General features: G+C 45.9%; 1 protein-coding gene across 1 annotated transcript; it reads left to right on the forward strand.

The window, feature by feature from the left end:
* The first annotated feature begins 5,560 nt into the window (after positions 1–5,560).
* On the forward strand, positions 5,561–8,614 carry CD24 (CD24 molecule). The gene is made up of 2 exons (XM_060115357.1): positions 5,561–5,629; positions 8,447–8,614. The coding sequence occupies exons 1-2, from the start codon at positions 5,561–5,563 to the stop codon at positions 8,612–8,614; spliced, it is 237 nt and encodes a 78-aa protein (XP_059971340.1).
* Positions 8,615–12,395: the final 3,781 nt, after the last annotated feature.

Genomic DNA, 12,395 nt, shown 5'->3' on the forward strand with positions numbered 1-12,395 from the left:
CTTGTAGCATAAGGGACCCTCTTGCCTGAAACCTAACGTAAAAGGAAGGACCTGGACAAACAAAGGATATGGAAATAAGACTAAAAATCATAGAAGCATGAAAAAAATATATATATATACTTTACCACTCTTCCAGTTTCATTATTCCCAAGCAAAGGGTCGTTTAGGGTCCACATGTAAATGGCAAATGATGTAGCACTCTTGTGGCCTGAAGATTCATTTCTGCCAGGAGGAAGTATGGTTTCACCCACGCTAGGATTTACCAAATTAGCCCTCGGCTCCATCTCCTGCCCAGGAGTGGAAGGAGAATCTTTAAAAGCTCCCTTAAAGGGACTAACCCCTCCCAACTCAGGCCTTCCTGTGAAGCAACCCCCAACCCCAAGCTCTTCTTCCTCTAACAGCCTCGGCCGCTCAAGGCACCGCAGGGAGAATAAAATGATGAAATAGATGATTTGCCAAGTGATTTCTCATTATTTTTTCTACAGCTCCGTTCTTCATTTTTCTTGAAAGCTTTTGTGTGTGTACCATCTGGACTCGAGAGAATTGGTCTCACAGTTGTCATTGGGCGGATGAGCTGAGGCAAAACTATAATTTCTGTTCAAGAACCTGCGAATGATGGAAGGAGGGCTCCTGAGAGAAGGCGGGGTGGGGGGGGTACAATGAATTTTTTTCCCGGGAGCCGGAAAAAATCCATTTTCCACACACTTGCTTTATGGGAGTCAGCCACAGAATGTATTGACATTATTTAAATGATTTTATCTATTTGTGAATAAGTAATGTACAAAATTCAAAGAGTACAAACCAGTATGTAATGAAAAATGGCTCTTACTTCTGTGCCCTAGCCCAGCCAGCTCCCTGCTCAGAGGCCAGCACCGCTATCAATTTCTTGTGTATCCCTTTGGAAATAATCTCTTTTTCTGTCTAGCTTTTTCTTTCTTTCTTTCTTCCTTTCCCCTTTCCTTCCTTTCAACACAGATAGTACCCTAGTGTACACAGTGTTCTGTATCTTACTTTTTTTCACTTAAGAATTTATTTGGATATTTTTCTTTGTAGTATATATTAAGCTCTTTTAAATGATTTATAATATTTCGTGATATGGATATGTATCATTTCTTTAGTTGGGGCTTTATTGGTGGATAATTGGGTGATTTCCAATCCTTTGCTGTTATAAGCAGTGCTGCAAAAACCCTTTTGCATTTCTGCAAGTATATCTGTAGGCTAAGTTCCTAAAATTAGAACTGCTAGGTCTAAGGGGACATGTATTTTTAATACTGATAGATGTCAAATTCCATTCTATAATCCCATCAGTGTCGATGAGAAGACTGGCTTTCTCACATCCTTGACAACACACAATGGAGACACTGAATTTAAATTCTGGCCAAGGAGATTAAGAGTTACTTCTTTTTGTTTCATTTCCTTAAGAAAAAAATCCCCAGGATGCTTAGAGGCAGGCATCCTACTACTCAATTTGCATTTGAAAATAATACAATTCCTACACTTTACATTTGTTTTCTTGTTTGATTGAAGCCTAAGACCTGAGAGAATTTCTTTGAGAGTCTCTAGAGGGAAAAAGGAACTAATAATCAAGGAAGCTCATTGTGGTTTATTAGCTTTACAAGGCTTCAAAAATTCAGGGCTTTTATAGTCGGCACAAAGGAGGGGTTTTATTTTATTTTTTGACAGTGAGAGCTGAGGGGCTCCTATGGTCAGCAGAGGGCAGCACGTCCCCACAGAGAGTCAGGCTGCGACTCTATCTGCTGATTCAACAAGCTCTAGCCCCAGGACTTAGAACCTCCTCAGTCCAAAACGCTCTTTCACTTGGTCACCTTCACTGCCATCTCATGGTTGGGGCAGGCTGGAGTTCCTGGGTTTGGAAGAAAGCTTAGCTAAAAAACCAGGATAGATCAAAATATTAAATGCATGGAATTTAATGCATTTAATGGTGGTGTGGAATAAGGGCGAAGAGTATTGTGAACATAAATACCACCATATTGTAGAATAGAATTTAAACGAATTATTTAATTATTCCAGCCACCATTTCTGCTATAAAGCACAGAAGAAACATCCGTTATTGGATTAATATATTTCATACCCATTTTGTTGACGTTCTAAAGATGTCAAGTAATATCTTCTCTTCCCCTAAAAATAGGATTTACTATTTTACCTTAAAAAGCAAATTAACCTGCTCCCTTAACATTAGCCTATTCAGCCAGCAAACATTGATTGAGTGCTCAGCGAAGAGGATATGGTGTAGGAAAAGGTGTCTCTGCTCTTGTTGGCAAAGCAGAAAACACTTGGGATCTGGTCAGGAAGCTTTGGTTATGGCTTTAGGTGAGGTACCATAACTGGCTATGTGGCTTTGGGTAAGTTACTTAACTTCTCTGTGCCTCAGAAATGAGGTCTGCCTTACTGACCTCATAGGTGCACATACAAAATACCACCTGCAAAGATGCTTGAGAAAAAGAGCAATTGCAATACAAATGAAAGATTTCAAAAGCCACACTATAATGAATAGATCCTACAGCAACAGAAGTGGCAGCTTAGTGAGTCCTTACTATGTGCCAGGCACTCTGCTAAACATACACATTATCTCAGTGAAGATCATACCCCTGTGAGGCAGGTATTATCAGCCCATTTTCCAGATGAGAAAATTGAGGTGTCAGAGGTTGGGAAGCTCTCCCAAAGTCAGACCCCTAGAAAGTGATGGAGCAGGGTTCAAGTCCAGGTCTGACTTCAGAGTCTACCTAGACTCTGGATCTTTAGTTTGGTTCTTCACCACTCCTCACAGTTCTGCACTAAGAAATTGTACGTATTGCTCCCTTAATTTTACTCATAAGAGAACTAGCATCAAAAAATTGGGTCACATGCTATCTCATGGAAAAAATATTAATACTTAAAGCTATGACTTTCCACACATGTGCCAATTTATGGAATCCATCGGTTACAAGATCGTTCCATGAAATACTTTCTTTATAAAAATGGAAATTGGCGATGTGTCTTAAGAAAAATTCTAGGATAACTATTGAGAGTCACAATGTATAATCTTAGGAGCATGAGCTATTATTGACTAAGGAAAAAGCAAACAAATGACTATGGGAAACCAGAAGAGAAGAATGAACAGGAAGAAGGAATTCACAGAAAGAAACCTAGAGGGAAGATTCAGGCAGTTTTCTTGAGTTTCTTGCCATATAGGAAATAGAGTGGCATGGAGGATTTGTAATGAGGACTTCCCTAGGAGGACTAAGCCTCGAGGGTACAGAATTGTCAAAGCCCCAGGTAACACCCCTTATAGGATGCCCAGGGGAACTGCTAGGCAGATATGAAGGGCCTTGCTTCCTGAATTACGCAGTCTCATTAGCTGGTGATGAGGTGCCTTAACCAGATTTGGGTACTATTTGGTGCTTGATATGTCTTTCATGAATCACACAGCTGCAAAGAAGGTTCCTGGGACCTTCAGTGCAGGAGGAAGTATCACCTGAGAGGTCCCAGGGTAAGGCAGGCACTGTTCTAACACTTTATATACAACAACCCTTTAATAACTAATTCATAATAATGGCTCTATTATCTCCATTTTACAGATGAAGAAACAGAGGCTTTTTGCCTCAAGTAAAAGCACAACCATGGTTTGGACCAAGGCAGTCTGGCTCTAGAGTCTATTCTTAACCACTCCATTAGTTCATCTCTTCCAATTAATAACAAGGAGGGGGGAGGAGGAGGGGAGCAGGAATAGAAAAAGAAGATGCAGGACAAAATTAATGTATCCTATGAATACCACCATTTAGTTCAACAAGCAGCTTCTCCTATGGGCCCTGCCTTGGGACAAGGCACTTCTCGGCCACAGACCATTCATGTCCTGGAACAGACTAGGTTATTTCTATACAAGGTGATAATACTGTAAAACAGGAAAATCCGCTGGTGCAGGACAGAAATTCAAGTGTTGCAGTGTACATACTAAACGTGGAAAGTTAACTGAGTTAAAGTGGTTGACCAGTAAGGCACAGGCCCATTCAGTCACAGACCAACTATCGTGGATTCCATTGCCACTCTGCTTCCGTAAAACAAACCTTGTTTAACCAGGTTGCTCTGCAAAAGTAAAATTTAAACAAATTTACAGCCTTACTATGTTTGGTCTCTGTTTGCTTCAAAGACGGCAAACCACTTGGGCAAACTTTAAAAGATTATGTCCCGCAACTACAAATTAAATAAAAAACCTGCCACCAGTAAAATCGTTTCTACTTTCACTATGTGCTTGAAAGTTTTCACAATAGGATGGTTAGAAAATATATTCCACCCAAATCTGCAGAATAATGACTAATCTCCTACATGCGCCAGTTCATTAAATCGCCTAATGGCAGCTATGGAAAAGTAAAAGCCTTATCCCGAAAGCTTTTGCTCTTTAAAAGGATAATGAGCAAGTGCGTTGCAACAGAGACCAAAGAAGCATGTCCCCAGGAATTCCCCTGGGGTAGCGAATTCTAATGGGACCGCCAGGGAGGTTCCCGCTCCCTGGGTAGTACCTGGGAGCAAAGCCGCGTGGTGAGGGCCGGCGGGGCTTTTAGGGCTGGGGTGGGGGATCACCCCTCAGGGTGGGTTATCGTCTCCTCGCCCCCGTCCGCCAGTGGCGGCAGGGAGGAGCGCCGGGGACCGAAACTCGGCCGTCACCAGTGTCCGGGCAGCGTGTCCGCGCCCGGCGGGCGGCTCCCCACCTCTCGGGAGGACGGGGACCCGGGATGCCCCATAGAACTCTCACAGGCGAACACGAGGAGCTCCAAAAACAAAGCGAGTGGCTGGGGGAAGGGGCGGGCGTGACGGGCGCGGGGCCGAGCACACACACATTGCTTTGAGCGCGGGCGCCGCCTGCCAGCCCGGCCGACCAGCCTGGGGAGGGCACGCGCGTGCCGGCGCCCTGTTCCCGTCGCCAGGTCCGGGACACCCACAAACCCCGCACGGTTCCCCTTCCTCTGGGGCGGAGATCTGAGAAAACCTTAGCCGAGGGAGCCCCGGGGTCCGCGCCGTAGTCAGAGCCGGGACTGGAGGCTGCCCGCCGCGCGGGAGGCTCAGACTTTTCTTTTGGGGGGTAAGATGGCAGGTCCGGGGAAACAAAGGAAACTTGGGCTCGGCCCCGGGAGCGGCATGTGTGGCTCGCTAGTTCGCCCCGGGTCGTGTGTGGGAGGTGCCGGGCGCCTGTGCCAGCCTGCACGCTGCCTGCCCGGGGAAACACAAAGCATCCCTCCGGGAGCCGGCAGCGCCGCCCGCCCACCTGCCGCCCGGAGGTCTCCGGGGCCGGCGGAGGGAGAGGGCGCTGGGAGCCAGGCGAGGGCCGGGATGCGGAGAGGCGCGGAGGCGGCCAGCGGGCGCGCGCGGTGGGCGGCGGCGGCGGCGGAGGAGGAGGGGAGCGCGGGTGGGCGGGCGGCGCCACGTCACGGCTATTGTGGCTGTCCCGGTATATAAGGTCCCGCCCGCCGGCCGCCCTCCCCACCTTGCCTGCGCCCGCCCGGAGCCAGCGATCTTTCACGCACCCCGCATCCAGTGAGACGCGCTGCGCACCGACGGAGCGGACATGGGCAGAGCGATGGTGGCCAGGCTCGGACTGGGGCTGCTGCTTCTGGCACTACTCTTACCTACGCAGGTGAGGTTCTGGCGCACGCTGGGGCTTGGGGTCCGCGCCCTAGGGGGGTGGGGCCGCCCCCTGGGGACTGGCCTGCGCCCCCCACCTCGGGCCACGGGCCCGGACTCGGAGAGAATCTAGTAGAATCTACCGGGTGGGACGGCAATGTGGAGCCCCCTTTCCACTCCGTGGCTGTTGCCTCCACCTTTTCCGCGGCCCCGGAAACAAAGCACCTCCGCGCGTGGGGTGGGAGGACTCCGCCCCACCCCAGGCTCCGCGCAGCCCTTCCCAGGCAGCCTGACGCCCACCGCCCGCTTTCACCCAGAAGTCCGAGGCGCTAGCGGGGAAGAGAATGTGCGCTCCCCACCTCTGGAGCGCCTGGAGACCTCAGACCCTTTGGGGAGGTCGTCCCTGGATCCCATGAACACCCCGCTTCCCTCTACGAGTGTCTTCGCGTCCCCAGCGCACCACACAAAGAGAGGGGACGATCCCCTTCGGGGGCGCCGCTCTCGTTCGTTCTCCACTCAACTGGTTCGTGGATCCCGAGGAAACCGCGGCTACCTGGCCCTATCAACCCACCTCAGTCCCGCGTGTTTCGGGGCTGAGGCCTGGGCGGGGACCCTCTCCTGACCCTGTGCTCTCCCGGGGGCGACTTTACAGGTCCATCTCTTGTCACCACGGAACCCCGTGTTAGCCAGATTGGCTATCTCTGGGCAGGCGGTGGGTGGGACATTTCTGTCCCGAGCCCCCGCCAGGCTTTGTCCCTGTCCCCGCCGCCTTCTCTCCAGATCCTCTGTCCCGGGAACCGACCTCGCTTGCTGTGTCCGGCCGGGTGGGTGCGCGGCGGCGGCCGCGATGAAGGCCAGGGGCTGAGCCTGGGAGACCCAAGGTGGGGGGGGGGCGCTGGGAGAGCGAGAAGGGGCACTTGTCTCCAGCAGCTTGGGCTTGGAGGGTAGGTAGAGGTGCCCGAGCGGGTGGCTCGCCATCGCCTTCCATTGAGGCTTTCTGAGTGTCTGCTGAGCATTTCGTCCGAAAAGTTGGGTGCGCCAGGTCCCCAGACACCCAGCCGCCGGGCTCACCTGGGAGCGCAGCCTGAGAGCGGAGCGCTCCTCGTCGTCCGCTCCGCGGGCTGCGTAACTGTACCCTATTGTTGTCTTGCGGGTCGGCTGCGCTAGCGAGCCTTTCACCATTCCTCGGTGGGGGAGGGGCACGGCCACCAGAAACACTGCTCTCCCCCGCCCACTAGAAACACTGCTCTCCCCCGCCCACTCCACCTTTCCAACCAGATCCTCCACCCCACCTCCAAATTTGAGGGGTTTTATTAATAGTTATGCAAATAAATCTTTGGTAGTTTGGTAGGGAAAATTTTGTTTAATGTCAGTTTAATATATTAACAGTTTTTTTCTTTGGTGTGGAGGACCCTTTGATTCTCCTATTGCTGCACTGGGCTCTAGTAAAAAAGTCACCTGATGCACCAAAGCTTTGTTGAATAAGAACAGATTACCTTCAGGGATCCCAAAACAGGTCTTGCCCCCAAACAGCGAGCCCTGTTTTAAATTATGTACCATATTAATGCTTTCCTTTTAGTGGGAGTGCTTTTTCCTGGAAGCACACGCTATTGGGTGGGTTTCCAATAAATATATCTGACTTGATCGAGATTTTAAAAATTAGTCTATTTTAGATAGGATTTACCAATTTTTTAGTCAATGCTTGCTTAATGTCCTTATGGGTTTTATAACAGAGGAGCTGGGTTTACCTTATGGGTAAACAACAAAAGATAGAATGGTTTTATCTTTGGATTGATAGGCAGCCAAACGTACATGTGGCCAGACCTGCTTGGTGCCACGTCCTGGTCCCGCCTGTAATCAGAAGCCGTTGTAAACCCTCTCTTGCAGTGAGAGCTGAAATCTCCCAACAGCCTTTGTTCCGTGACAAAGGAGAGATTACCACGTGCCCCGCTGGACTGTGCATTTAGGGACTTGAAAAATAGTGTGGTGAAAATAGTGTGGTGAATAATGCCACTCAGGCGCTGGGACACGGGGCGGGGGGGACCTTGGTCCTTGGCCACGGTGGTGAGCTTAGTGACCAGGCAGGAAGGCTGCAGCTGGTGAAAACAACACCAAACCCTCTCGTCTGTTGTGAAGTCATTCCGACTTCACGATGCTTTGGGTGAAATCATTCTGCCTTAAGGCAGGGGTTCATTATATTATACTTTTCAACTTAAAACAAATATCGTGGCCATTTTTGAGATGGGTTATATATAATTTTCAAGATTTCAAGGGAGCAGATAAGATACCCAGGGCCCCTTAAGTTAAACACAAGGCTGTATTAAATGGGTTTGTGAAAGTTACCCAGCAAATCCAGGATAGATGACTCAATTCTCATAACATGTCTCAAATTACTATATTTTAAAATCAAAATTATTTGTGCAACTTTAAAATCCCCCCTTCTTGGGAAAATAGAGGAAACCTTTTTTGCAATGCCAGTTAAGTTAATATAATCAGAAACTGGATTAGTTAACTTGGTTACTTATTACTTTATAAAGAATTATGGATAAAGTCATACTCTTGGGAGTTATGTAGTTATTGAACATTTTTGTTTGCTTGTTTTTGGTTGTTGTTGCTACTTGCAGTCATTCGGTATCTCTAGGTAGTTGGTTTTGAAACTAAAAGATCTTGGTGGGACTGAGCAAAAATTCAGAATTAAATGATGTGGGTAAGGGAATAATGGGAAAAGAGCAATCTGAGAATATATCATCTATCTTAATTGCATATTCAGTGTATGTGGAGACAACTGTGACGTTGGAAATTGATCAGTGTAACTTTTTATATATTTTAGATTTATTCAAATCAAACAACTGTTGCACCGCCTTCAAGTAATTCCTCCCAGCATACCTCAGCTGCCCCCAATCCAGCGAATGCCACCACCAAGGCAAGTGGCGGTGCTCTGCAGTCAACAGCCAGTCTCTTGGTGATCTCGGTCTCCCTTCTACATCTCTACTGTTAAGAGACTCAGGCCAAGAAACATCTATACTTCCCATCCTCTAAACCCAATTCAGATGGCATCCAGACATCCAGTGTGACAAGGGAAAAAAAAAACAAACAGGTCTTCATTGAATGAATCTGCTAGTTCCACACCTTATTTTATTGACAGAAACTGTTGAGGATCCCAAATTTGATTGGTTTGAAGAGCATGTGAAGGGTTTGACTAGATGATGAATGCCAATATTAAATCTGCTGGGAGTTTCCTGTACAAGATGAAGAGAGACAACATCCAAAATTAGTTAAGAGATGATTTCCTTAAATGTGGCTTAAGAAGTATGGACACATAAAACTCTACCTTGAAAGTGAAAATAGATTTTATCTTACCTAGAGATAAAGAATGGGATGTGGAACAGAGATTCAGTTTTCATTTGTTCATTAAATTTATAAGGCCATAAAACAATGAGGTAAAACAAAGCTTCTGTGATTCTATTTATATGTACATTAGAAGGAACTTCCAGGTGTTACTGTAAATCCTCAATGTGTTGTTTCAGCAGTACTAATTTAATGCTGATGTACTCTAGAGAAAATTTTATGTTAAGCTAGCGCTGTTCTCTTGGGAACTGAACTTTCTTTCCCTTGGGGTTTGGGTTTGACATTGCATTTGAATTTTTATAGTCATTGATATGTACCAGGGCAATGATGGGTTGGAATCTACCCCAAATCCAAGCATAATGAGTACATTTTGCTTATATATTTATCAACTATTCTTATTCAAAAAGAGCAGTAGATTCATTTAGCTAAACAGATAACAAAGAGTAGAATTACATTGATCTCAACTAATTTCAAAATGCTTTTTATTTCTGCATATGTCGAATACTTTTTACAGTTTAAAAATGATCTGTTTTGAAGGGAAGATTGACAAATCTTGAAATTAAAAAGGCAAATATGTGAAGGAGCTAAACTATAAATCAAATATATTTGGCAAGGGAAGACTGGAAGCTTGCTTACATTAAATTCAGAAAAACTTTTATACTCTTTTCTGTAAATACTTCTTTTTAAACTGAATCAGAATAGCCACATTTGGAACACTTTATGTTATCATTCAATATTTTTAGATAGTTAGAACCTGGTCCTAAGCCTAAAATGGGCTTGATTTTGGAAAGTAAATCTTTTCACAACTGCCTTGATGCACAGAAACCTTTTTAAAAATAGACACTCCCTAAAGTCTTTTGTTCGCATGGTCACACACTGATGCTTAGATGTTCCAAAATCTAATATGGCCACAGTAGTCTTGATAACCAGTCATTTTTTTCCCATCTTTAGAAATCTACACTGGAACAACCATATCCAACAGATCTCAAGCTACTGTGTGTGTGAATGAACATTCTCTTTTGTTTCATACCTGAATGCTGTACATCTATTTTGGATTGTATATTGTGTTTGTGTATTTATGCTTTGATTCATAGTAACTTCTCTTGTTATGGAATTGATTTGCATTAAACACAAACTGTAAATAAAAAGATGGCTGAAAGAGCAATCCATTGAATGATAATGTTTTTCCAATGCAAGGAATACTTTGTGGGTTATCATGGTTGTGTGAGTCTACTTAAACCATTAGGGATATATATACCTCAGTATTTTCCTATTAAACAGAACATTACAGTTAAGCTATTTTGCGTTGGCAATGAGCAGCATGTCTTGGCTAAAGAATCCATCTGAAATTTGACAACTTTAGGCCTTCAAGTGGGCATCCCTACTTACTCAGCAACTATTGAATGCCAGCTACGTGTCAGGTTACTGAAGATTTGACTGAATGCTGAACTTGCTGGACAAGGCCTTTTACTATAGCTGAGAAAAAGAATATGTATATGACAAATAGGCAGTATACTGGAAAGTAGTGCTGTGAGGGAAACAGGCCAGGGTAGCAAAAATCCTGGGCTATGGTTGAGTGATTATGGATGGTCTTTGACATTTGAGCTATGTTATAGAAGATCTGGAGAAGAATTCCTGGTGGAGGGAACAGCACATGCTAGGTCCCTCAGTCTGTGTAGTCACTGGCGCTGTATTCATTCACTGGCGCTGTATTCATATCTGCACAGAGGGCCACAAGTCACTTTGGTTTTCTGAGATTGTCATTTTCATCTGCTCTTTTAGTAGTCCTGAGTTCTTTTCTTTAACTCTTACAGTGTAGTCCTGGACTCCTAGCTCTAGCCAAAAAAGGGCTGGAATTTGGGAATAAGAAGTTCCTTGATCAGAAGCAATGTTGTGTGCATCACCGTGTGGTTGATAAGGTACTCTGTAAATCCATGGATGGTAGTTTTGGTAGAAGCATTGCATGCAGGGAAGGCAAATCCATATTCAGAATAAGTGTTTACTCCTTTAAGAATAAAATGCTACCCCTTCTATGATGTGGTCCCATGTAATCAACCTTCCATCTGGCCGGTCACCTCAAGCAATGGGAGCCAAATAGGGAACTTGGTATTGCTCTCTGATGCAGCAGACAGCCTTCAGCAGTGGCTGTAGCCAGATCAGCCTTAATACAAGCCGATGTTACTGGGACCATGCATAATCTCCATCCCTGCCACTGTGGCCACTTTGTTCATGAGCCCATTGGATGATGACAGGGATGGGCAGGGAAGGAAGCTGACTGGTATCCACAGAACAGGCCATCTTATCCACTTGATTATTAAAATCCCCCTCTGCTGAGGTTACCTTTTAGTGAACATTCACATGGGACAAAAATATCTTCACATTCTTTTCCCATTCAAAGAGGTCTCTCCGTATACCTCTTCCTCATCCTGCCTTGTCACCGATTTTCCAATCATATTCTTTCCATGTCCATTCAGCCAAACTGTTGGCCACAGACCATGAGCTGGTATAGACTTAATCTCTGGCCATTTCTCCTTCCGAGCACTGCTTGTAATTTTGCCCACTAGGAGTGTTTCCCTTTATCACCGTCCCTTCAGGGATGTCCCAGAATGACGTTGTGTAGCTGTAGCTGTCCACTTTGGGGTGTTGCCTGCATATTGTGCAGCACTTTCTGTAAACCAGGTCCAAGTTTTCTCTTCCTCAGTCAACTGGTCATAGGGAACTCCCCATGAAGACATAGGTACAGGCTGGGAGAGAGATGGTAATGTAGCAGGAATATGACCCATGGGCATTTGGGCCACTTCCTCCTATAACTTACACGTATGTATTTTTAGGGGCTGCTCAAGCCCAGTATCATTCATGCCACCTTCATTTGACAATGGAGTGCTGATGTGTGCATCCAACTTTATGGGTTGGTGGTTAGACCATACCCAGGTCATGACGGGCAGTTCAGGTTGCATGGCAGTCCGTGGTCAAGCATTCAGTCTTAAGCCCAATAACAAGCCAAAGCCCGTTTCTCAAGGAAGGGTTGCTGCCTGCAGAGGATGGCAGGGCTTAGCTCTGAAATCTTAAAACAGACAATCGACGCCAACCCTTGGTCTAATATAAATTTATAGAAAAGCAGCCAAGAACTTGCATATATCTTTTATTTTTTTATTTTTAAAAAATACTTTATTTATTTGGCTGCGCCGGGTCTTAGTTTTGACACTCGGGATCTTTGTTGCCGCGTGCAGGATCTTTAGTTGAGACATGGGAACTCTTAGTTGCGGCATGCGGGATCTAGTTCCCTGACTGTGGATTGAACCCGGGCCCCCTGCATTGGGAGCGTGGAGTCTTAGCCACAGGACCACCAGGGAAGTCCCCCAAACTTGGGTGTATCTTTTTTTTTTTTGCGGTACGCGGGCCTTTCACTGTTGTGGCCTCTCCCATTGCGG

Source organism: Mesoplodon densirostris, chromosome 12 (genome assembly GCF_025265405.1).
Source record: "Mesoplodon densirostris isolate mMesDen1 chromosome 12, mMesDen1 primary haplotype, whole genome shotgun sequence".
NCBI lineage: Eukaryota > Metazoa > Chordata > Mammalia > Artiodactyla > Ziphiidae > Mesoplodon > Mesoplodon densirostris.

Coding starts and splice junctions, on each gene's coding strand:
- CD24 (XM_060115357.1), top strand. CDS start 5,561: ATGGGCAGAGCGATGGTGGCCAGGCTCGGACTGGGGCTGCTGCTTCTG. Junction 5,630..8,446: donor CACTACTCTTACCTACGCAG/GTGAGGTTCTGG, acceptor TATATATTTTAG/ATTTATTCAAATCAAACAAC.